General features: G+C 41.1%; 1 protein-coding gene across 1 annotated transcript in view; it reads right to left on the bottom strand.

Moving 5' to 3' along the window:
• Positions 1–21630, bottom strand: part of tmprss2 (transmembrane serine protease 2) — a gene marked incomplete at both ends in the record, with an annotated part of 28260 nt that extends 6630 nt beyond the window's left edge. Inside the window, 8 exons of the mRNA XM_084320474.1 lie at positions 6228–6391; positions 6453–6602; positions 8150–8269; positions 10779–10908; positions 11656–11772; positions 12262–12354; positions 20834–21032; positions 21616–21630. Of these exons, the coding sequence (XP_084176600.1) occupies positions 6228–6391; positions 6453–6602; positions 8150–8269; positions 10779–10908; positions 11656–11772; positions 12262–12354; positions 20834–21032; positions 21616–21630 (988 nt within the window). The remainder of the gene's footprint in view (positions 1–6227; positions 6392–6452; positions 6603–8149; positions 8270–10778; positions 10909–11655; positions 11773–12261; positions 12355–20833; positions 21033–21615) is intronic.
• Positions 21631–26155: the final 4525 nt, after the last annotated feature.

The following is a 26155-nucleotide window of genomic DNA, read 5'->3' as shown; positions in this document are numbered from 1 at the left end:
TTTTTTAATAATTTTTTTTTGGCTTCCCCTGTTATTTTACCCACGCGACGCCACTGCAAAGAGCTTGGATGTATGGTGCTATTATGATGTCACATGTATATAAAAAAAATGCAAAGGCCTTGATAATTTTTTCTTTAAATTTTGACCTGTATTTAATACTTCTTGGAATATGTGACATTATAATGACATCACACATTCCAACCCTTTTAACTCAATGTTTCTCAAATCAGATTAATTTGTAGATCTTGGGATATGCATACATTTTCTTTTCCTTTTTAACCCTCTGAGGTTAGCGGCGGGTTTACAATATCACAAAATAGCTGCAACCTCAGCGAGTTAAAGGAACATGCCAACTTTTTGGGAAATTTGCTTATTTGCCATCTACCCTGGAGTTAGACTTAAGCATTACATCACGTGCAGGAGTGCTTTGTGAACAATAAACCATGCCTAGGGGTGGTCGTTAGGCCCGAGGCGCAGCCGAGGGTTGTTAGACCCCCCTAGGCATGGTTTATTTTTCACAAATCACGACTGCAAGTGGTGTAATGCTTTTATACAACTCCCACATTCATCCAACCTTATTGCTATACAATAAACACACATTAATCGAAGATTTATTGAAAAAACCATCCGCCAGAAAAAGTAGTTCACAAAAAAGAAAAAAAGAGAAGTTGCCTCCATGTGGAAGCAGCTCGGAAGTGCATTCAACTGTTCTCAGTAGGACATCCAACCAACTAACACATCCAACTGTCTTTCAACTAAGACATCCAACCAACTAACACATCCAACTGTCTTTCAACTAAGACATCCAACGAACTAACACATCCAACTGTCTTACAACTAAGGCATCCAACGAACTAACACATCCAACTGCCTTTCAACTAAGACATCCAACTTTTCTTTAGTTTTTAATTATGAAGTTAGTGGTTGTTATTGGAATGATTGATTGAAAATTGTATTACCAGATGCAGAATGGGTACAATACAGTACGGCTCAATACACACAATTGTTAAGGGGATGCAGACCTACTTTCTATAGAACTTCATTCTTAGATGCTTCTATAGAAAGTAGGTAAAACAAATTAAAAAGTTTACCTACTTATACCTATTTTTTAACTTTTTTTTTTAAACATACTTTAGAGGGCCTAAACTTAACCAGTTGGAAACCAAGCGTACAGTAATAAAATTAGCAATCAATCAATCAATCAACTCAATAGGCCATGCTCACTTAAAACAGCGCAGCACTCAGCTGCTTCTACAGTCTGACTCTCCCCCGCCGTTGCAGACAGGAGTGTGTGTGTGTGTGTGTGTGTGTGTGTGTGTGTGTGTGTGTGGGTCGGTGTGTGTGTGTGTGTGTGTGTGTGTGGGTCGGTGTGTGTGTGTGGGTCGGTGTGCCAGACAGTGTCAGGGGGAAGGAAGAAAAAAATTAAAAAATTTGCAAATAATCAATCAATCAGCGATTTTTCTTTTGTTCCACAATGATTCATGACCCATAGATTACACAATCCAACATTGTGTAAGAGACTAAGACATTCGCCGTGACAGAATCTGTTTATATTTAGTCAAGTTTCAAGTTTCTTTAATAGTTGTCATACAGAAGTACAGAATACTTTTATACAAAATGCTTCTTACTGTTACGCTCCAGAGACTGTGCAAGACAAGATAAGTATGAAATAAAATAACATAGTATAGCATGTAAATTAGAAGTAAAAAAATGAGGTCACAGTGTTCAGTATAGACATATGTACAATGTTCGATGCAGAATAGACGTAACTGAGTTACCATATAATATACAATATACTATGCAGTGTACTAATATACAATACTATATAGTGCAAGGCAGAAATGGGATGAGGTGTAATTTAGGTACAATTTACAGTAGGTGTACGAGTTGTAGTGCAAATCCTTTATCAATAAATATAAAGTGTGTTTGTGTGATCTAAAGTGGAGAGTGGTTGCTGCAGTGTGTTGTTTGTTTAAGTGAGTGTGTGCGTGTGGGTGTGTGTGCTGTGTGCATTTGATGGTTGTTGCATAGTGTTTATTGTTCGTTTAGCAGCCTGATGGCCTGGGGATAGAAGCTTCTTCTGAGTCTTTCTGTGCTCGCCTTAAGACTCCGGTATCGCTTGCCTGACCGCAGCAGTTCAAAGAGGCAGTTGTTCGGGTGGCTGGAGTCCTTGATGATTCTCTTAGCCTTCCCCCTGCACCGCTTGATGTAAATGTTCTGGAGGGTGGGAAGCCCCCCTCCAATTGTGCGTTCGGCTGAACGTGTCACTCTTTGTAGTCTGCTACGGTCTTGTGCAGTGCTATTCCCAAACCAGGAGGTGATGTTGCCAGTCAGGATGCTCTCTATTGTACATGAGTAGAAGTTCCTAAGGATCTTCTGACTGACTTGGAACTTCCTTAGGCGCCTGAGGAAGTAGAGGCGTTGTCGTGCCTTCTTCACAACACTGTCAATGTGTGTGGTCCATGTCAAGTCCTCGGATATGTGGGCTCCGAGGTACTTGAAACTGTTCACTCTCTCAACCGGTGCCCCGTCGATGCTGAGGGGGCTGTAGTCCTTGACCCCCGACCTCCTGAAGTCCACAATCATCTCTTTTGTTTTGCTGACGTTCAGGGAGAGGCAGTTCTCCTGACACCACTGTGACAGATTCTCTACCTCTTCCAGGTAGGCCCTCTCGTCGTTGGCAGAGATCAGGCCCACCACTACTGTGTCATCAGCAAATTTGATGATTGTGTTGTTGTTCCGCTGTGCCACGCAGTCATGTGTGTACAGGGAGTAGAGGAGGGGGCTCAGAACACAGCCCTGGGGGGCCCCTATGTTGAGCGTGATGGATGAGGAGGTGCAGTTGCCTGCTCTTACCACCTGGGGTCTGCCCGTCAGGAAGTCCAAGACCCACTGGCAGAGGTCATAGTTCAAGCCCAAGTCCCTGAGCTTGGCTATGAGTTTGGAGGGGACTATGGTATTGAATGCTGAGCTGTAGTCGATGAACAGCATTCTCACATAGTTCCCCTGCCTCTTGTCCAGGTGTGATGCTGCTGTGTGCAGCACATGGGCTATGGCGTCCTCCGTGGACCTGTTGGGGCGATATGCAAATTGCAGGGGGTCCAGGTTGATGGGGAGGGAATGATAGGGAATGATAGTCGTTATGACGCTATCAACATATCCATTTGTAGAGATTATTGTCCCCTCTCGTCTCCTCCCCTCTCCGCTCTCCGCTCCCTCTACAAAGTCGAACGGCGGAGTGATGTGATTCGGTTGTGGGCGGGTCCTGGGACCAGGAGCGTGGATTGTGAAGGATAAATACGTGTAAATGGACTGTTTCAGCCAATCAGAATCGAGAAATTTGCATGCCGTTGTATAAAAGCAGATACATACCCTTTTCTTCTCTGTGCATGCATTAGGCTTATAGGTCATTCACTGGAAGTAGGTGTGCCAGACAGTGTAGCCTAGTTCCCAACAGTCACCAAATACACTCCAAATACAACTCCAAAACGTTCCTGTAAACATGTTGTGACCTGTGTATTTACCACGTGGAGAAATACTTTATTTATTTTTTACATTTTCATTTTCTAAGCAGATATATACTCTGAACTATTTTTTGCCAAACCACTGCTGCCAGGGCACAGTGATTTCATCACTTCAAAAGCCCCGTTTTTCAAAAAACAACAGGGATTTTGAGGTGATGAAATCACTGCGCCCGGGCAGCAGTGGTTTGGCAAAAAAAATATCCCAGTATATATATCTGCTCAGAAAACGAAAATGTCTACTTATTCTTTTTTATTTCTCCACGTGGTAAATACACAGGTCACAACATGTTTACAGGAACGTTTTGGAGTTGTATTTGGAGTGTATTTTGTGACTGTTGGGAACTAGGCTACACTGGTACACCTACTTCCAGTGAATGACGCTAAGCTAGGCTAATGGTGGGGCTGTTCCCTAAGCCTAATGCATGCACAGAGAAGAAAATGGTATGTATCTGCTTGTCTAACTCCAGGCTAGATGGCAAATAAGCAAATTCCCCAAAAAGCTGGCATGTTCCTTTAAGTAATGTGTTCCTTTAAGACTGGCAATATTATTTCATACAGATCATTGTCAGCCTTGTGGTTGAGGCGGTTCACTGTGTAAACAATTGTTATAATGGGTATAATGGGTGCATATAGATCACATGTTAGTATTATTACACTCACTGCTTAGTCACTTACCCACACAACGCACACTGACACCATCAGAGCAGGATACACTGCAAAGCAACACAAACATGTGGTCACAGTGATGAACTGAAAGATTGCTCTTCATTTTAGAATAATGTATAACACCAACTGGCCTTCTGTTCACCAGACATGATATAATTCAAGTCCAAGTTCTTTATTTGTCAAATACACAACAATACAGGGGGCATTGCAGGTAATGACATTTTTGTGTTTCAAGCTCATACTCAATGAATACAAGAATGGTATCAATTAGTAGTAGTAAGATCAAATTAAATATAAAATGAGGTAAGATCAAATTATTTACAGAAAGTGTCTTGCGTATAGTGTATGTGCATGTTAACACATTGAGCGTCACAAGCTTCCCCCATCCTTCATGACCATTTTCACGATATTTCACGATCTTTGCGGAGCTATTGTATATTCTATATTATAGCTATGGAGACAATAGTATGGCTCATTTGACAGACACTATTTCTAGTCCAACATGGGGAAAAAAGGTGTTTCTACACACTGTAGTCTGTAGTTTATTACACGCTAAACATCGCCCATTTCCAAGATAATGCAGTCTTTTTCCATAGATCGCGAGATAAAAACGTGTTATATGTTAGATCTGCTAGCGATTGCGTTGGAAGAGCTCCTCCCCCTCAGAGCGAGTCTTGATAGTCCAGTTCATTCATTGCCTCTCCTGATCCATTTCTTTCTGAGTTCAAAAGGTAGCCACCTGGTTATATTCGACCGCCATTGCAATTCCAACGTAGGTAGACGAATCATAGACACCGAGATGGCTCCGGCTGACCGTATAGAATGGGGATCAAAGGAAAATATCAAACCGTTGGCGAGATAACCCGACTATACTCGAGTATGACCATTAAAGAGTTAAGGTGCAGTGCAGGGTTTGTGTGTCTTGTGTGTGTGTGTGTGTGTTCATGAGTTTTTGATAGGGATATCTACTGTTCTTGTCCTTGTTCAGGAGTCATGTGGCTTGTGGGAAAAAGCTGTCCCTGAACCTGCTGGTTCTTGTGCGGATGCTCCGGTACCGTTTGCCAGATGGTAGCAGAGTGAAAAGTTTGTGACTGGGGTGACTGTGGTCTCTGAGAATGTTCCGGGTTTTCCTTCTGCACCTCTGTGTGTAGAGTTCGTCCCTGGCTGGCAGCTCAGTCCTGGTCGCCTAAATATTAAAGGCAACCAACTTGTGTCTAACCACGCCCAACTTGCGTCTCACCACGCCCCCGCGGCAGCAGCAGAGCGGAGCTCATTATATGCCAGTAACCGCCCCTTATTCAGTATCCAGAAATAGCTCAATTGGCAAGACTGCATGGCTGTGGATCCTACGGCTCGTTGCTGGTGAGTTTGATTCCCTTCAATTTTTTTTTTTTTTTTTTTTTTAACGTGCATTCGCATTCTTTCGCCGTTTCATTTCGCCGGTTAAGTTTAGGCATTGTTTCGGAGTTGGTTAAGGTTAGGCATTGTTTCGGAGTTGCTTAAGGTTAGAAGGGTTAAGTTTAGGTGCTGTTAAGGAGCTGGTTAAGGTTAGAGTTTGACTTAGAGAATGGCAATATTTTTTAACGTGCATTCATTTCGCCGGTTAAGTTTAGGCATTGTTTCGGAGTTGGTTAAGGTTAGGCATTGTTTCGGAGTTGCTTAAGGTTAGAAGGGTTAAGTTTAGGCGCTGTTAAGGAGCTGGTTAAGGTTAGAGTTTGACTTAGAGAATGGCAATAGACAGCCTATTTCCGCGCTGCAGCGCGAGGCAATAGACAGCCTATTTCCGCGCTGCCGCTCTCTCGCACTGCCGTGGTCACATGGGCGTATTGGCCAATCAGAGAAACGCTTTACACAAGTTGGTTGCCTAAAATATTCACTCGTCCTGGTCATGTGTTGTGCTGACTTCACCACCCTTTGCAGAGCCTTGCAGTCGGTAGCTGAGCAGTTGCCATACCAGGCAGTGATGCAGCCAGTCAGGATACTCTCTATAGTGCACCGGTAAACGTTGAATATCCTGGAGGAATTTCCTCTGCCTACGGAGGAAAAAGAGCTGTTGTCTCGCTGTCTTGACAACGATGCCGGTGTGATGAGACCAGGACAGGTCCCCGCTGATGTTGACCCAGAGGAACCTGAAACTGCTGACTCTCTCCACCGCTGTCTTGCCGATGTGGATGGGGGCGTGCTCTCCCCCCTGGGACTTTCTGTAGTCCACGATGAGCTCCTTAATTTTGCTGACGTTGAGGTGGAGGTTCCTCTCTATACTTCGACTCGTCATTGCCGGTGATCAGGCCAATGACTGTGGTGTCGTCAGCAAACATGATGATGGTGTTGGAGCTCTGTGTGGCCACACAGTCATGTGTGACCAGGGAATACAGGAGGGGGCTGAGTACGCAGCCCTGGGGGGCACCGGTGCTGAGAGTCAGTGTGGAGGAGGTGATGGAGCCCAGCCTGGGGTCTGCCTGTCAGGAAATCCTGGATCCAGCTGCACAGGGCTGGGTTGATTATAGAGATGCTTGGTACTACTCCTCCTCGGCTGCTGAGCCACTGCAGCTAGATGTGACTGATGGGCCAATCAGAGCAGCTGGATGTGACTGATGGGCCAATCAGAGCAGCTAGATGTGACTGATGGGCCAATCAGAGCAGCTAGATATGACTGATGGGCCAATCAGAGCAGCTAGTCTAGATGTGACTGATGGGCCAATCAGAGCAGCTAGATGTGACTGATGAGCGAATCAGAGTAACCTCTGTATATTGTGTAATATTTCAGAGGAAGCCGATTGGATATCTGAAATGGTTTGATTGTGTTGATTACCAGGGGACAGGTATCGAGGGGCTTTAGTCTTCATTCAGGATCAGGATAATAAACTACAGAGAAGATCACTGGTGTCTCTACCATCTTTGCTGGACATACAACCAATCAATCTGCAGAGCCTCCAGTATAACCAGCAACCCTCCCACAGCCTGTTTTCCCTCAGTCAGGGAGGTACAGGAGCACCAAGGTCCACAAGGCTAGAAAATAGCTTTTTCCCTCCCAAGGTAGGTTGACTCCAAAATGGCTAATGTAACCTGCTTTTATGTTAACTGAAGTTTAGGCTACATATCGATGACTGAAACGCAAAACCTCCTATCTGAATTTTTATTTTTTTTGAGAAAACAAAAAGAAACAGTTGTTTTCTTGCAGAATGCTATTTTTTAAGGATACCCAATACAATACACTGCTTTTGGCTTTTGGAAAATATCTTGCAGACAGACTGAAGGTGCAGATAGGAGGTTTCTCATCATTGAAAGTAAAATCCAATAATCTGAAATTTTGCAGATAGGAGGTTTTGCATTTCAGCCATGGATATATTTTTATTGGCCATTACCATTTTATTTATTTATTTAACCTACAATATCTAGTGACTATTTATTGACCTATTGATTTATTGACCTATGATATCTAGTGACTATTTATTGACCTTTTTAATATCTAGTGACTATTTATTGACCTTTTACTTATGATATCTATCTATTTTTTTTGTAATCTTGCTGAATTTCCCAAAAGGGGATCAAGAAATAAATCGTATCTTGTCTACGATATTTAGTGACTATATATTAACCTTTTACCTACAATAACTAGTGTCTATTTATTGACATTTTACCTATGATATCTAGTGTATAGTATAATATAACCTTTTCACTGTCTTTGTATTTTTAAGCAAAACGTTGTTTCGTTTTCATGTATGAAAGTGCATAGAAATTACCATTAAAGGAAATCTGAATTCAAAACAACAACAATTCTAACATTTTGGGTAATTTTATGTCAACATACCTTGTGTTAAAAAAATGCAACAAGATTGAACAAGATTGACGTGCTTTTCATTGTACTGAATCTTGAAGTACAGTATGTAGACCTAGTAATGTAAGTATGTTGAACAAAGTAACTGGAGAGTAGACCTAGCAATGGGTTGATGCCGTACCTGTCAGAGAGCTGTGACTGTAAGTATGTTGCTGGACGTCCAGTGGTTAGCTTCATGTAGCCGCCGGCCTCATAGGCCAAGGAGAATGCGTTAACCTTGTCGGAGGACACATAGGAGTCTCTGTGGACAGACAAAAGGACAGGGGTATAGTCAATCTTTGCTACTGAAAATAATATAGAGATTGTTTAGTACAGGTCTGTATGTTGGAAGTATGGTTCGGTTGTTGTTTGTTAGTAACTCTGCCTGTGAGTCTTGAAATTACTTGTAATTTCGTGTATGGTTTCTGATGACCAATTACAACACACTTCACTAAATATGGGAGGCAAGTGCCAAGTTAGCTACCGTATTCCTGAGATGACCTAGTTAGGACAAGAACATGTCATAGATGCCAAGCATGTTGGTATATTATATTATATAGCCGAGTCTGAAAACCCCCCCAAAGTATGGTCTTTTCAGTATGGTCCTTTCAGCATGGAGGTTCAGTATGGAGGTTCAGTATCAGTAACTTTTTGAGAAACTCATAAAATGAGAAAAAGAAGGTGATCAACCACAAGGACAGTGTTTGAGTAATTACCCTCACTGCCAGTAGTTGGAGACAAAAGTTCCACACTGTAGCTTTAAACCCATGTGCGGACAATGCACCTTTGAAGTGTAAGTAGATTAAAATTATTTACTTTGGTTTGTTCATCACAAATGATGTAATGCCCAACCAAGTAAGATGCTGCATATTGCTACTGTTGACACTAATAACATGCAACAGGTTTTTCATTTCCATGAGTCAAAAATATAACTTCCCTACTGCACAGTAGGAGCTGCTTTTTGACCTACTGTGTGGAGTAGGTTATAAGAGAATACTGTAGAGTGTGGGTACTACTAGGGTTAGTAGCATCTGTCTAATTCACATAGCTTAAGCCCCACCCTCTTTTATTTATTCTCCAATCACAACTGTTGCTTCCCTCGGACAAACAAAGCAACCGTTGTGATTGGAGGATCTTGGGGGGGGAGGGGTTTGGGGGGGCTTGAGATAGGTCAATTGGCCACTAGGGGCAAAGTGGCTAACCATATTATGAGTGAGAGAATGCGTAAATGACAGAGACTGAGTGACTGAGTGAATGTGTGAGTGACTGCGTGAGTGAGTTAGTGACATTGCCGTTTTACAAGATGCTTCATAGAGGGGCATTGAAGAAGGCATCATCACTCTTATGGATATGGACGTACCTCTTGTACCCCATCTGCTCAGATGGACATACCTCTTTGTAACTGAGGGGTACAATTCCCTGACTGTATTGAGAGTATGGTATCATTAAACCACTACTTAGTTATGTACTTTAATTACTGGCCATACAGTACACAGTATATCTGGTGAACACCCACACAAGAATACGGCTTGACAAAGAAAGTTCTATTTAGAGGTATTTATTATTAGAGCAGCAACAATAGGTTACAAATTGAGAATTATGAATTGCGCTTATATGGCGAAGAACACTTAAGTAGGTCAAGAGCGTAAGTCCATGAGCATAATAAGATGGGTATAACTGACGCCACCTGTAGCATAAGAATTACATAAGGCACACTCGTAGTCAGCTGGAGATACTAAGGGGTTCCCTCCGGTTGTAAGCCAGCAGGGGAGAGGAATGTTCGGGAGCAAAAGTCTGGATCAACGAGGAATAAAGAGACTCCAGATACAGGAGCCAGTGCAATAATCATTTGGTCCGTAGACAAAGCAACAGCTATACTCCAGTATGCAAGACAGCATGGATGAAAGCTAGCCAGCCTCTGTGGTCCTAGAGGCGGGCTCGATGGTGCTCCTCACAGGGTAGATCCCACACAGCAGTGGGGTAGACGGTTCTCTGCTCCAGCAGCCACAGTACCAAAGCAATATAATCCAGCCGGAAAAGGCTCTGCATTCGCCGGTGTAGGTTCTCCAGTGTACATATCCAACGGTTCTCGTCTAGGACTCCTCGGATGGCGGCACGAGTTTAGGCCCTCAGCCTGGATAAGTGCACTAGCTAGAGTACGACAAACCGGTGGTAATGCTGGTCACTGTAGAACGGTAGCCGCACGATACACTATAAATAATAGACTATTACTTTACAATAGAATAAGTCGAACTCGACGATACAGCGTTAAACTCTGACACTTTAGCTATCTATTCGCACGCGGTTCTCAAGGCTCTATTTAGGGGCAAAAGGGGCCCACTTCACGGCACGTTGTATCGTGGTGAAGGCTTCAACGTTTTGGACTAAGTGCTTCTGGCTAAGTGCTGCTGTATCCACCTGCAACGTATTTATACGTAAGGTGAATAATCTAGTGCCAACCTCAGTTCTGTCTCGTATTACTGCGCAAACCTGGACATGTTGAGACATGTCTTAGCGGTAGCTTTGAACTTGCCATTGGGGGTATGGCCGTTGGCGACTAGGGGTCGCTGTCCAATAGGAGAACGAATATTATGGTCTGGCCTGTACCTAGGTAAAGGGATATTCCGTGTATATATACAAAGAATATACAAGGGATATCAGACGATATACAAATATTATACAATATATCTCAAGTAATAAATATATATATATTCGGTTTAATCTGACCCTTTGTAACACTCTTTGTACCCTATCTGCTCAGATGGACGTACCTTTTGTACCCCATCTGCTCACAGGCAGTTCTCCAATAGTCGTCGCTCAAGTTCTCAAAACACACAGGTTTCCATGTCTGGCCGGCTGGTGAGAAAGCTTGCAGTATAAAATGGGTCCCATGGAGGCGAACTAGAAAGCAGAAAGATTGAGGTTAGAATACATTTCCAGCTAAATGTCCCATATTTTCTGTAACAGTCTTATAAGCCCAGTCAAGTGTGCTTGAAAGGGTGTGTTAGCCTCCCTAGTGTCACAAACCAAACTGGTCAGACTACTGCTTGGCCTTACTCCTAAAACCCACCTTACCCCTCCCCATTTTGACAACCTAGGATGGCGTAGACAACAGAGTACAGCAGCTTGCAATGGGCCTGGTCTACAAGATACACTACACCACTAAGATACCCATGTACCTGTCGAAATACTTCCTAAAGGTCAGTGAAGTCCACGACCACAACACCAGAGGGAGTTCCACAAATCACGTTCAACCCAGATTCGGCTCAAACAAGGGACTAAACACGTTTTGCATCTATGCCACAATAATGTGGAACGCCCTACCCACAGCCATAAAGGAATGTGAATCCCTACCCTCCTTCAAAACCGCTCTCAAAGAGCACCTACGGGTGGAAACTGGCCCCGGTAAAATGTCACCCAACCCCCAAAAAAAAGACAAAAATGGAGGACCCTGATGTAAACAAGACTGAATTCTTTTTCTGGTCTTCATCCTCTTAGCAGTTGTTTGTATTGAGCTGTACTGTATTGTACCCATTCTGCAATCTGTTAATACCGTTTTCAATCAATCAATACTACTCTCTAGTGGTGTGAAATACAGGATGTCTTGATGTGAACAGTGTCATGTGGGCAGAGGCTCTGATGTCTCACGGCACTGTAATTCGTCCTCTTCGCCAGGGCAGTCCTGGACACCATCACACCACTGGGACGCACGGAGACACGGCCCACCCGGCCCACACCCCTTCCCCAGGAGACACTGGTAGAACACTGCAAACACACGCATATACACACACATATACACACACACACACATATACACACACACACATATATATGAGGGGTCGATTAGGCCTAGACTACTGAAACACTGTCACGTATACTAGTGAAAGCTGTCACGTATACTAGTGAAAGCTGTCACGTATACTAGTGAAATAAAACACACACACATACACTCACGCACACAATAAATATGACCAAAGACAAATGAATAAAACTACATGTTTATTCTTTTGAGGCTTAGTGCCAAAGTACGTCTCTTTATTACATGTATGGAAGATCATTAACCCTTTCGCAACCACACTACAGAATGTTAACCTTTTCACTACCACCACACCTTTGTCGTGTGGCAGTGACAGGGTTAACCTTCTGTATTGTTGCTTTGGTAGTGTGACAGTGAAAGGGTTAAACTCCACTGATTACGACAAAATCATATCAAATGAGCAAAATGTGACTTGAGGTATGTGAAAATAGACGTACAGAAATACCAGAGCAGTATTCCTGCGACGGTGAGGAGGAGTACGAGCACGAGAACTGCACTCATTATGTATGTACAGCGTTTATTCTTTACTCCTGAAAGAGAGCAGAAACAAAACACAATATAAAACAATCATTGGTTTAACTAAATAACTATTGTACGCCACCACAGAGACGAAGAACCAATAACCTGAAGGAGCTATGGTACAGACACTCGACTCAGACCCGGCGGCATGGGCGGGCATTAGGGGTCCGGGCCCGCCCACTGAGTCAGCTGTGCCCGCCCTGGTGATAAATATTTTTTTTTACATTTTTCTTTTTTTTTTTTTTTTCATAGTAGACTAATAGTCGACTATCGGCTAATTTTGGCCAATCAAAGTCGACTATCCAAATCCTTAGTCGGGGACAGCCCTAGTGGGCACTGATGTCAACAACAACACTACTGAAGCTAGCACGGCACTCTGAGAATTAGTTTTCTACCCTCAAGAACGTCTTTACAGAACATCGCCTTAGTATGCTTCATCGACGCAACGCCGATTTAATTCAGTTGGCATTTGAGAAGAAAAAAGTTCAGGAATGAGTGGAGGGACAGTGTTTTAAGAAGATTTCACTCTAGGGCGGCTAGGTGGTGTAGTGGGCAAGGCGCTCGCCACCAATGCAGGAGACGCTGGGTTCGAGCCCAGCTCTCCGCATTGCTATCAGCTTGGCTGGTCGTTCATACTAATACAATTGGCAGTATTAGGGGTGGGAAGCTGATGGGTGGGGATCGGACGTTGTGGACAGCGACTCCTACAGGTCGGTTGGTGCGCCTGCGCAGCAGAATCAGGAAGCGACGGGGCGGCGTGTCTCTCCCACGCAGACCCTCGCCGCTGAGAGATCGCGCTGTGCAGGTGAAAAGATGCGACGGCTGCTTCCTCGAATACCGGAGGGGACACGTGATGTAAGGCTTCGTCCACATTGCAGCCGGCTTGTGGGAGGCATGGCCTAACAGCGTTCGAGACAGGGGAGGGTAGAATTGGACGATACGAAATTGGGATGGGAGAAAAATAGAAAATGGGAGAAAAAAGTAGATAAAAAAAAAGTAGATTTCACTCTGTCCCTAAACGCTGCTTGCCGCTCTACTAATGATGGTGAGTAGCCTGTGGAGGAATTTTGTTTGCTTTTTTATGCACCTTATTTTTGTCAGTTCAGTTCAGTTTGTCAGTGAATTCAGAAGTGTTGAATAAATGGAGACTTTTCAAAGATATAGAATAGAATAGAAATGTATTATCCTGAGGGAAATTTGACACTGCAAATCACTCAACATTAAACATTTAGACAGAACAAGTCACGAATAAGAATAACAAAACAAATGGCCTAAGAATAGAATAAAATGAAATAGAATAAAAATAGAATAAAAGATACAGTAAATAAATACAGTAAAAATATACTGAAGTCTACAGTAGGTGTAATATTGCACAGTGCTGTTTAAAAAGTAAGAGTCCAGGAAGATGGTAACTGTCACTCTGTGCTCAGTGATGCAGTGAGGCACAGTGATGCATTTTATACAACGGCATGCAAATTTCTCGATTCTGATTGGCTGAAACAGTCCATTTACACGTATGTATAGGGACCATTCTACGCTCCTGGTCCCAGGACCCGCCCACAACCGAATCACATCACTCCGCCAGGATCACTCTGTCGGCAAAAACAAGATGGCGGACAATAATCTTTAACAAATGGATATGTTGATAGCGTCATAACGACTAAATATAAAGCGATTCTGTCACAGCGAATGTCTTAGTCCTTTAAACAATGTTGGATGATGTAATTGATGGGTCATGAGTCATTTTAGAACAAAAGAAAAATCGCGGATTGATTAATTATTTGCAATTCTATTTTAAATGTCTACTTCCTTCCCCCTGACTGCAGCGTTCACTCTCACACTGTCCGATGCTGGCGTACCCACCCACCAGGCCATGGGGCGTGGAGCGGGCGGTTTTGACGTGAGCGAGGAGTGGGTTTTAAAATTAGTCGGCGCGACGTCCGGAGCGAGAGTTCTCCTCCGCTCCAATCCACTCCAGGCCGCTCAGTGGTTTAACACTGTTGATGTAATATATACATGCAGTACAATGCCAAAGCAACAGATGGCGATGTACAAACATGAAGGCCATTTTCAACCAATGAGAAGGGTGAACCTGTGATATCCTGTTCAGGCTTTGTCACTCACTCCTGTTAGAAAAAGTATCGACGCCATTGTTGTTGTCGTTAGCTTACATGCTAACGTTAACTCTTTCAGTGCCACTCACGAGATTTCTCGGTTTTTTTTATAGGTGGTTGCGTGCCACTCACGAGATTTCTCGGAATTATTATTATTATTATTTTTTTGCGATCTGAAAAATGATTGCATCACCCGAGCCTACCCGAGTATAGCCGAGCTGCGCCGGTGATCACTGTGGAAAAAAGCGCCCCCTGTCGTCTCCCAGATGACATAAGTGATTTTGGAATGGACTCAATGAAAATTGGGGAAAAAAATCCGGTACTCCACATTTTCCAGTTCACTGATCCAGCCGGGGTTACCACAGTTAATTCTGGAGCCTCAGATCCCCGCGGATCATGGAGATCTACAGTGTCGCGTTGGATCCATACACGTATCGATTTTTTCGAATGGTGATCAGGAATTGGAATATACCAGTTGGATACCATCTGATGTCAGGTAAGGACTCTATGTTATCAGTGGTAGGATAATCGGAGTAAGTTTGATGAAGTTATAAGCTGTTTTGTGAAATGTCTTCTTTCGGTTTCACTGTAAAAGTCTGTGAGGAAATCAACGGAGCGATTATCAGTGCGCGGCCGTAATGTGCTTGCGTGCACGTATAATATTGATCATCTAGCGTTTATTTGAAAACGATTCATAAAAAGGCCGACGAATATCAACGTTGTGGAATATTCCACTAAAAGACGATTTTCATAGAATGCTCCAGAATGAGCTGTTTTTTATATCAAAACAGGGGCTTTTCTAACTGCTCTGAAATGGAAACGACGCGATAAAAAACAATCTGCCTTCACAGCACTGACTGGAAAATAGTCTTTGATAATGCGATGGGCAGATTAGACACATAGCCATAATTTAAAACATAGATTAGGCGATATTAACGTTAACATTGGCGCCGATGGTGGCATTCAAGCGGTAAAACGGAAAACCAGGCGTGGCACTGAAAGAGTTAATGGCAGCGACCATAGCATTGTGGCTCGGCTAGCCTATCATCGCTTAATAGAGCTAGTGAATGGATAAACAACATTATTTAACATTGCAGAATGGGTACAATTACAATGCGGCTCAATACAAACAATTGTTAAGGGGCCCAGGGGGTGTAGACTGTTGTAGTTTGAGCTAATTTACACCATGCTCCAAAAAAAAAAAAAAAATCTGCCGAGCGATCTGGCGCGGGGAGCGGGGAGCGCTCGATTCAAGGTGAGCGGGGAGCGAGCGGAGAGCGACTTGGGGGCAGGGTCAACATGAGCGATTAGCGGAGCGGACCAAGCTTTAAAGAGCGAAGAGCGGATTTCTCGGCCGCGCCGATCCGCTCACGTGGCCTGCCACCCACCCCCACACACACACAAACACACACACACACACACACACACACACACACACACACACACACTCCTGTCTGCAACGCGGGGGAGAGTCAGACTGTAGAAGCAGCTGAGTGCTGCGCTGTTTTAAGTGAGCATGGCCTATTGAGTTGATTGATTGATTGCTAATTTTATTACTGTACGCTTGGTTTCCAACTGGTCAAGTTTAGGCCCTCTACAGTAGGTTTAAAAAAATAAATAAAAAAATAGGGCAAAGAAAACGTTTTAATTTGTTTTACGTACTTTCTATAGAAGCATCTAAGAATGAAGTTCTATAGAAAGTAGGTCTGCATCCCCTTAACAATTGTGTGTATTGAGCCGTACTGTATTGTACCCATTCTGCATCTGGTAATAAAATGTTCAATCAATCAATCAATCAATCATTCCAATAACAACCACTAACTTCATAATTAAAAACTAAAGAAAAGTCGGATGCGTTAGTTGGTTGGATGTCTTAGTTGAAAGGCAGTTGGATGTGTTAGTTGGTTGGATGTCTTAGTTGAAAGGCAGTTGGATGTGTTAGTTGGTTGGATGCACTTCCGAGCTGCTTCCACATGAGGCAACTTCTCTCAATCATTCCAATAACACACAGTTGGATGTGTTAGTTGGTTGGATGCACTTCCGAGCTGCTTCCACATGGAGGCAAATTGTCTTTTTTGTTGTTGTGGGAACTACTTTTTCTGGCGGATGGTTTTTTCAATAAATCTTCAATTAATGTGTGTTTATTGTATAGCAATAATGTTGGATGAATGTGGCAGTTGTATAAAAGCATTACACCACTTGCAGTCGTGATTTGTGAACAATAAACCATGCCTAGGGGGGTCTAACCACCCTCGGCTGCGCCTCAGGCCTAACGACCACCCCTAGGCATGGTTTATTGTTCACAAACCACTCCTGCGCGTGATGTAATGCTTAAGTATAGTCTGATGGCTGTCGGAATGAAGGACTTCCTGTGCCGTTCAGTGCTGCATTTAGGTAGTGTGAGCCTGGCACTGAACATGCTCCTCCTGTCAGCCAAGTCTGTGTATAGTGGGTGGGAGGGGTTTTCCCTGATGGCCTGGAGCTTAGCAAGGTTCCTCCTCTCCGCCACCCTCGCTAGAGTCCAGCTCCACCCCAACCACGCTACTGGCCTTCCTGACCATCTTATCCAGCCTGTTTGTGTCCCCTGCTCTCAGTCCGCTGCCCCAGCAGGTCTGTTATATATATCCGTTCAGTCTGTTTTTGTATAAGTGAATGTTCTTAAGAGAGAGAGAAATTAGATTTTTCAATTGCCTCTCTGCTGTTTAGTTCAGCACCGTGGGCAGCGCCAAGCAAGCCACAGCGCCGCTGTCCCAGCTGAAATGTATAAAAGGGAACCTGTGTTGAAAAACCATTATGCCCCCCCACTAATTTGTTTCTGTAGCCTGGTCTGACTCGACTGTAGAAACATGCAAATAACAACATCTCCCTCTTACAATTTACATATCTGTTGTAACCAACAGGCTCCCTATGACTAAACATACAGTACAGTAGAAAGTTATATTCAGTAATATGACTGGAGACTATACATAAAGTAGAATATTTAAGCATTACATCACGCGCAGGACTGTGTTATAAGAATTAGAGCATGCCTAGGGGTGGTTGTTAGGCCCGAGGCGCAGCCGAGGGTTGTAAGACCCCCCTAGGCATGCTCTAATTCTTATAACACACAACTACAAGTGGTGTAATGTATTTTATACAATTGCCGAATTCATCCAACCTTATTGCTATACAATAAACACACATTAATTGAAGCATAATGGAGATTTATTCACAAAACCATCCACAGAAAAAGTAGGTAACATTTTTTTTTTTAAAGAAGTTGCCTCCGTGTCTAGAAGCAGCTGGGAGGTGCAGTGTTTCAAAGCATGCCATCTAACAGTGAAGTTAGCGGTTATTATTGGATTGATTGATTGATTTATATTACAGATAGACAGTGCTACATCTATACATAGGTTGCTTCAAAGCATGCCATCTAACAGTGAAGTTAGCGGTTGTTATTGGAACGATTGATTAAAGATTTTATTACAGATAGACAGTGCTACATCTATACATAGGTTGCTTCAAAGCATGCTATCTAACAGTGAAGTTAGCGGTTGTTATTGGAATGATTGATTGAAAACTTTATTAACAGATTGCAGAATGGGTACAATACAGTACAGCTCAATACACACAATTGTTAAGGGGATGCAGACCAGAGAAAGACTTTCATCTTGTTTACATCAGGGTCCCCCATTTTCAATGCATCATAACATATATGACATACATGACATACAGATAGACAGTACTGCTACATCTATACATTTATGACATACCAGATTTACAAATACAGTACTGTTTTTGTAGGGTGATTATGGTTTATTTACATTGAGGTTCTGGGGTCACGTGGAATGTATTATATACGAAATAACAACCGTTGGCTTTCCTTTTCTAAGCATTTTCTGTGATAGAAGTGATTGGGGAATAGTTGCGGGATGCCAAGATGTACCCACAGTAGAAAGCTTGCGTCGATCCTTATATTGGTTCTTTTAATACAGTTTTTTTTTAAATCACGTGAAACAAATAACCTCTGTTCTCCTTGCAATGCGTTTTTAATTCTTTCTTATACAGTAGGAAGGGGGAAGAACACTATATCGTGGGTGTTCCTATGACTTGTATTACAGCTTCGAAACTCCACTTATTTCGTTTTACAATGTCAAAGCCTTTAAAATATAATCAAAACGTTCCCGTATTTCTGCAATCTATGCGCCAATAATAACGAGTTGAGTTCTATTACATGCTGGGTAGGATGATAGAGTGTCTGCACGTTCACCAGAGAGGAGTCGGATTCTGCAACTGCCAGCGGCCACCCCCCCCCCCCCCCCCGATTTATATTTTGTTTTACAATGAGTCATGACAACCCAATTACATAATCCAACATTGTGTAAACAACTAACATATTCCAGGTAAATTTATCTATTTTGAATGAGCCGTTATGACTGAATCAATACATCCATTCATAAAGATTATTGTCCGCCATCTTGGTTTCATTCAGTAAAAGAATGAACGGCGGAGTCATTCGGAAACAAAGTAATTCGGTTGTGGGCGGGTTCTTTGATCATGTGGAGTGTGTTATAAGAAATAACAACGTCTGAAACAAGTGTTTCAGCCAATCAGAATCAAGAAATGTGCATACCATTGTATAAAAAGATATATTCAGTAATAAGACTGGAAAACTATACATAAAGTATAGACTAGACATTTATATTCAGTAATATGACTGGAGACTATACATACAGTAGAATGAATGAATGAATGAATGAATGAATGAAAACTTTATTTAACAGATTGCAGAATGGGTACAATACAGTACGGCTCAATACACACAGACCAGAGAAAGACATTTGTCTTGTTTACATCAGGGTCCCCCATTTTCAATTCATAGTGACATCATGACATACAGTAGGGACATACATGACATACAGCCAGGTATATAGTACTGTTACATTTGTGACATATGATATGCAAATATATTGCAAATATATTATATGCAAATATGTGTAGAATATAAAGATATATTCAGTAATAAGACTGGAGACTATACATAAAGTAGAATAGACATTTATATTCAGTAATATGACTGGAGACTATATGAAGTAGAATATAAAGATATATTCAGTAATAAGACTGGAGACTATACAGAATATAAAGTTATATTTAGTAATATGACTGGAGACTATACATTCAGTAGAGTAGAAATGTATTTAGTAATATAACTGGAGGCTATACAGTAGAGTAGAAAGTTATATTTAGTAATATGAAAGGAGACTATACATAAAGTAGAATAGAAGGTTATATTTAGTCATATGACTGGATACTATACATACTAGAATAGAATGTCATATATAGTAACAGTTTACTTTGAGCGCATTACAGATCATGAGCATTATAATAACAGAACTTGAATGTGAAGACATAATGCATCATTATGAGGTCCATATGACTGTGTTGTGAGACTGTTATAGTCACTTAAAAAATTATCTACCCCTTTGATGTTTTGAGCATTTTGTTACATATCAAAATCACCTCAAAATGCATATATTTGGAATTTCATTTTATGTACCGGTATTTGTTTATTTGGAAGGGACAGCGTGTATTAATGGACAATACATATAATGCACTGTAAATACACAGGATTTAGCAAGGTCCAATATATGTTCACATGCTTGGTGTTCTAGAAACCTTTTTTTTATTTTTATTTTTTACTTTAAGTTTAAAAGTAGTAAAAGTTGGACATTCTCGAATAGTGGTAGATAAACTGTCCCACAACATGTCCCTGCACTGACGAGACATTCTGACCGAAAGTGGTGTGTCAGCGCTGTACCTCGCAATCCTCTGTAGAGGTCGTAAGTCCTATGACCACGATCAGACTTCTTGAGTCTGAATGAATTCTCCCAGGGGGGGGGGGGGGGGGGGGAGGACAGAGTCCATGTAATTTCTTGTAAATCATACAGACCTGTTTGAATGACTTGAAATTAGAAAAACTAAGAAAACTGTATTTTTCCATTATGACACAGTGATGATATTTAAGAGGCTTTTTGTCTAGGACCTTGAGGGCTCTTTTGAAGAGCTGTGGGTTTGAGCTTTGAGGATGGTGACACCTGTAAAAGACCAGTTTGTGTGACAGTACTCAATATGAGATAGAATCAGACAATGCAAGTATGTTTTAGCAGCACTAGTGGTTAGAAAGGGTCTGATGTGTTTAAAATTCCGTAGGTTGAATCTGATGGGATTTGCAATTTTCTTAACATGTTTTTTGAGGGCGAGTGTCGGATCTAAAATGACACAGAGGCAGACTTTCATCCAAGATCTACACAGTCTGCATCTCTATCTCATCAAGAAGAAAAATAAATGTTTTTGTATTAATAGACTTACAAATATATTTTTTAACATAACGTACCTTTGCTGCTTGTCGTATTGTGGGGCTGTCCAGGGGTCACTGTGTGGTGGGTGTTGATGGTTTGGGGAGAGTACTGGGGGACACTGGAGGGGGTTTGTCCTGGCGGTAATGTGGGGTATATCCCATGAGACGAAGGATATGGAGGACATCTACCTTCTCCGTTCTGGAACCCTTGGTTGTCATAGTAAGGACCAGATACCTTGGGGGTATAGAGAGAACAAAACAGGAGATTATTAGCTGGTGTCTAGAAAGTAGTAGTAGTAGTAGTAGTAGTAGTAGTAGTAGTAGTAGTAGTAGTAGTAGTAGTAGTAGTAGTAGTAGTAGTAGTAGTAGTAGTAGTAGTAGTAGTAGTAGTAGTAGTAGTAGTAGTAGTAGTAGTAGTAGTAGTAGTAGTAGTAGTAGTAGTAGTAGTCGTTTTATTCAGTCATCATCACACAATACAATATGCACAATAATTTTACAATATTTGATTCGACAGTGACTGAAAAGGTACAGACTGAAGCATAATGCTTATACATGCCTGTCCTATATATTCTTAAGAAAATTAAGACTCCAAAACAGTATTCTAAAAGAAATGTACAAAACAATTAAGTATTATTCACCTTTGTAGTTTTCAAAAATTGCTTTACAAACCATTTTCTTAAAAACCAAAAGCGAATTACTCATTCTTACCTTTATATCAGCATTGTTCCACAAGTTAGAAAGTAACAATGATCATGTGCAGTTTTAAATAATAAGAAGGTTTGACAATTAATGTAGGATTAATATGAAACTAGATTCACCTGCTGATTACTCATCGTACCGATACCTCTTACGCTGTTCCAGGAAGGATGTTGTCACAGCACCTGGGAAAGTAATTCTTTTTTGTTGAAATCAAAACACTTTACGCTTATTTATTTTTTACCCAGAGACAGTGCACATTAATCAACATCTTCAGTTTCCACATCAATGTAAATGTACCAGAATTAGCTAATGAGCTAGTTTCATCTGTAGTCCCTGCCTAACATGCATTTGACTCCATTTTTTACTCCATTTCATTACATCTCTCAGTCACATGAACATTTATTTGTTGGGCTTACCTGGAATCAGCACGTAGCCATGTACACATATCTTAATCAATCTGCAAACTTACCTGGAATCAGCATGTAGCCATGTACACATATCTTAATCAATCTGCAAACTAAAATAAACTGCAGTGTATGAAATGATGCTCATGTAACGTTATATGTAGTTACAAGTAGCGGGTTGTTGAACCGTTTAAAAAAAATAAAATCCACCACAATCTAAATACATACAGTATATATATATATATATATATATATATATACACACACACTTAGTAGTTAGTAGTTAGTAAAGAAAAAAAACATTAGCCATTTTAATGTTTCTATGACCTACCATAAGAATCACAAGTCAACCTTTCCCTCTAACTGTGTCTGTCTTTCTTTTGGACTCAGTGCATTCTTTCTCTATGCCAGGTAATGAACAGCCATGACCACACCTTTCTCTATGTGTGCAGGGTTCAGCCAATGGGCTTGGTTGATGTAGTATGTCAACACTTGATATGACAAAGAGAAAACAATAGGCACGGCCAGTAAATCACGATAAGGTCAAAACAAACTGTATACAGATAACTCCCAATTTAGAGGACCTAGCCATTAATTTCCACTTCCTCGTTAGTCCATCAAGTGTTAGTCCCAAAGTACTGCCCCTGTGTACATAAAGGCAGTGCAGCTGCACTTAGGCATATTACAGTGGAGGACAGAGAACCCCCAACCACCACCACACAAAAAATAATAATAATACATTTTAAAACAAATACAACATTGTGTACAAATTACATTAACTCATTCTGCGACAGCCATTAGCCGGGTCCCGTTGTAGCTATGCCACGCTTTAAAGATAGGAGTGCGTCACCCTGTTTGTAGAAATATATATATATATTCTATATTATAGCTATGGGGACAATACTATGGTCGTTTGACAGTGACTTTCTTCCGGCCAAGATGCAAAAAAGAGATAATTTTTCCATGCATATGTTCGAGCGTTATCCCGTGGTGAATATAAGTATCATTTCAGAGTGGTCTGGGGTAATTCCCGAAAGGCTGAGTTATAGCCTTATACGTGTATTCTACTATAAGCTTTGGCGTTTCTTGCCTGGACACGCTACTATTCCCAAATCAAATGTATATAATAGGTATTATGTACAATATATATATATATATAATAGGTATTATGAATGCATGAAAGGGGGGGGGGGTTTGTTTCTGATTCTTTGATTGCCAGTAACGGCATTCATATTGAACACTAAAAATGCTGATCAGTTGGATCGGTATAAAAGCATTGCACGATCAAGCTAGAATTGACGTCAGATGTTCCTTACCTGTAATCGGAACCACCCACTGTATTATTGCACAAATGTCTTATTCTCATCCTATTGGATTTTATTGTATTATGGCATTATTGTATTATTGCACAATTGCTGCGGGCAAGACCCCCCGCATTTCACTGTATACTTGTATGCCGTGACAAATAAAACTCTTGACTTGACTTGAAAACTGCACCCGGAGACATTTGAGTGTAACACAGGGTCTGCCAACAGGGTTTACTGCACTCTCGATACTGCCACCATTTACTTCATCATTGTGGGGTATAATCACATGCATTCTTCAAAGGTTTCAATACAATACAAAAAAATTAAATACATTGAAAATACATTATTTGGAACTTACTCTTTAATTGCCAGACCCGAGATATCTCGGGTTTTGGTATTTTTTTCTTTTATTCAATATTTGTATTCATTATTCATCCACTGACATCGGAGTTGCCATAGGAAAGGATTTTGAGATTGCCAAAGTGCAATACCGGACAGATAAAAAAAATTTAATTGTGTACAAAAAAGATTATTAAATTAGTAATTTATTCAATCGGTTTCATCTTAGTTTGTTTTAGAGTGAATAGAACACTACTCATCAGTTTGTATGTTCTATAGACCACAGAAGCATGGGTTCTTTTACAGAAACAAATCAAGCTTCCCTTTGATTTGCAGAGAGGATTGTTGAAGCAGTCGTTATGTCGGTTTTGGATTATGGTGACTGCATTTACAGACATGCTGCCTTGTCCGCTCTCTTTTTGTGGACAAAAACAAACCCCTAAACACTAAATCATTCTGCTCTTAAGAGTCATTACTGGCGATAGTTACGGCACTCATCATTGCATCCTGTATGATGAGGTGGGTCGGTCTAGAAAGACTAAATATACATTGGTATCCGTTTATCTTTAAGGCCATTGATGGAAGATTGCCTATAACACAATGATGGAATTATAGTCCTTAATCTGACCCACTTAAACGATGCACCAGCTTCCTGGAGTGAATTTCAACTCATTAGAATTAATACTCGACTAACCTATGGACAATTTAAAAACATAATCATAAACCTCCCTACCTCAGTATGGACAATTAAATTTGATCTCTTTGTTTTCTCTTTCCACCTGTGTTTTGTCCTATTTATGCAAATGTATTTTTTCCTTTGTATTTGAATTGTTTGAATCTCAATGACATTGCACATGAGGGTACAACTTCAATGTTCATTTGAGAATAAATAATGGTTTGATTGATTTTATTTGATCATTCATAAAAGATGCATATAAAACTGCCCAGCAGGAATACATAATTTTTTTGTATCATCGAGGTTAAAAAGACAATAAAGCCAAAAGGCTTATTTCCATTGTGGACCTTTGGAGGTAGGGGGCGAGGTGGGGTATGGTGGGCAGTTGGCTGGCAGAAACAGTATAGTTACTCTGAAGACCAAATACAAAACCATTGTGTGATTACACAATTTTACTACATTAAACAAGTCAAAGGCAAATACACAATGAAATTAAATTAATCTACAGCATTCCCCTTCAGTCCGTCTAATTAAATCAAAGATCCATCTGTAAACACACAGTTTTAACAACTCATCATATCCTTCCCAGCTTCAATGTGAATCCAATAGAGGCAGACGCTAACCACTTTTTCAAAGCGGTCTTAAAGCCTCTTTCAGTCTTATACAGTACGTCACACCCCATGCTATGGCTGGGCAATATGGCCAAAAATGATATCGCGATAACGATAACAAACAGTAGCCAGTGCTTTGCAAGAGGTGGGTAATTGGTTCCATAGAACTCCTGCCGTATACAAACTAATTATTTTGCCCCATAGAACTCCTGAACCTGTGTGGAATTATATCCGTCTGGCTGCCTCTCGTGGATTAAGTGTGAGTCTCACTCACCAACTAAAATAACTGACCAGATATGCAGATAGATATCCTTATTTTAAAGGTCAGCCCCAACTTGATCTGAACAACTCTTTTCCACTGGTAACCAGTTCAGACCATCAAAGTGTGAGGAATTGAGATGTGTATGGGGGTGAAGTTTAAGCACAGTCCTAACTAACTTATTCTGAGATGTCTCTAATCTATGCTTTTTTTTTTATTTGGGTGAGCAACTATACCAGGATGTACATGCATAGTCAAAGTGTCACTGCACTAAGGCATCTGCTAATGTTTTCAGTGTGTTTGAATTGAGAAAATAAGATTTTCTTGATAAGAATTCTTTTTTTGTTGTTAATTTTGGTCAGAGCCTTTAAGGCCATTATGTTTCAATTAAATCAATCAAAAGACACATTACTATGCAATAAAAGAAACACTTATTAAGCTTGAAACATTTGTTAGTAATGTCTGCTTAAAACTATTAGTAAAACCAAAAATCTTAACTTTGTGTATTTTCCAGTGACATGCGGCTCCCTGGGAAACGGCTTTTCCATGTCTCAACAAAAGGGGTGGAATGTATACAAGTAAATCATTATTTTCTTCAGCGAATATCTTAGTTGGGACATGCCGTGGAACAGCCACTTCCCCTGCGACTATTCAAACAGGATAATAGCAGTGTCTCTCGGAAATGGTGGGACATGCCTCTCACTTTTCCTGTCAGCCTTTGTCTAATGTTGTTTTTATAGCATTGCAGTCCATTCATACCAGGGAATTAATTGATAATTTTTAAGGCTAGTTGCTCCTTTATTTACAAATGACACATTTTATTTAAGATTGTCAACAGGTATAGCTCCTAGACCTAGTACATGGAAAACAGCTTGTATCTCCATTACATAAAGGTGGTGATAGAAGTGACCCAAATAATTATTGACCAATCTCTAAATTGTCCTGTCTAGCTAAAATCCTGGAATCATTGGTAAATAACCAACTCAGAGCATTTCTTTCAAACCAATGTATTGATTATTGATCATGTCAAATGCTTCTTTACCCAAGCCATGTAAGCCATTTC

This window comes from Notolepis coatsorum (genome assembly GCF_963971535.1).
Source record: "Notolepis coatsorum genome assembly, chromosome: 8".
In the NCBI taxonomy this organism is placed as follows: Eukaryota; Metazoa; Chordata; class Actinopteri; order Aulopiformes; family Paralepididae; genus Notolepis; species Notolepis coatsorum.
Note: the sequence above shows the minus strand (reverse complement) of the source record. Positions and strands in the feature narration are given on the sequence as shown.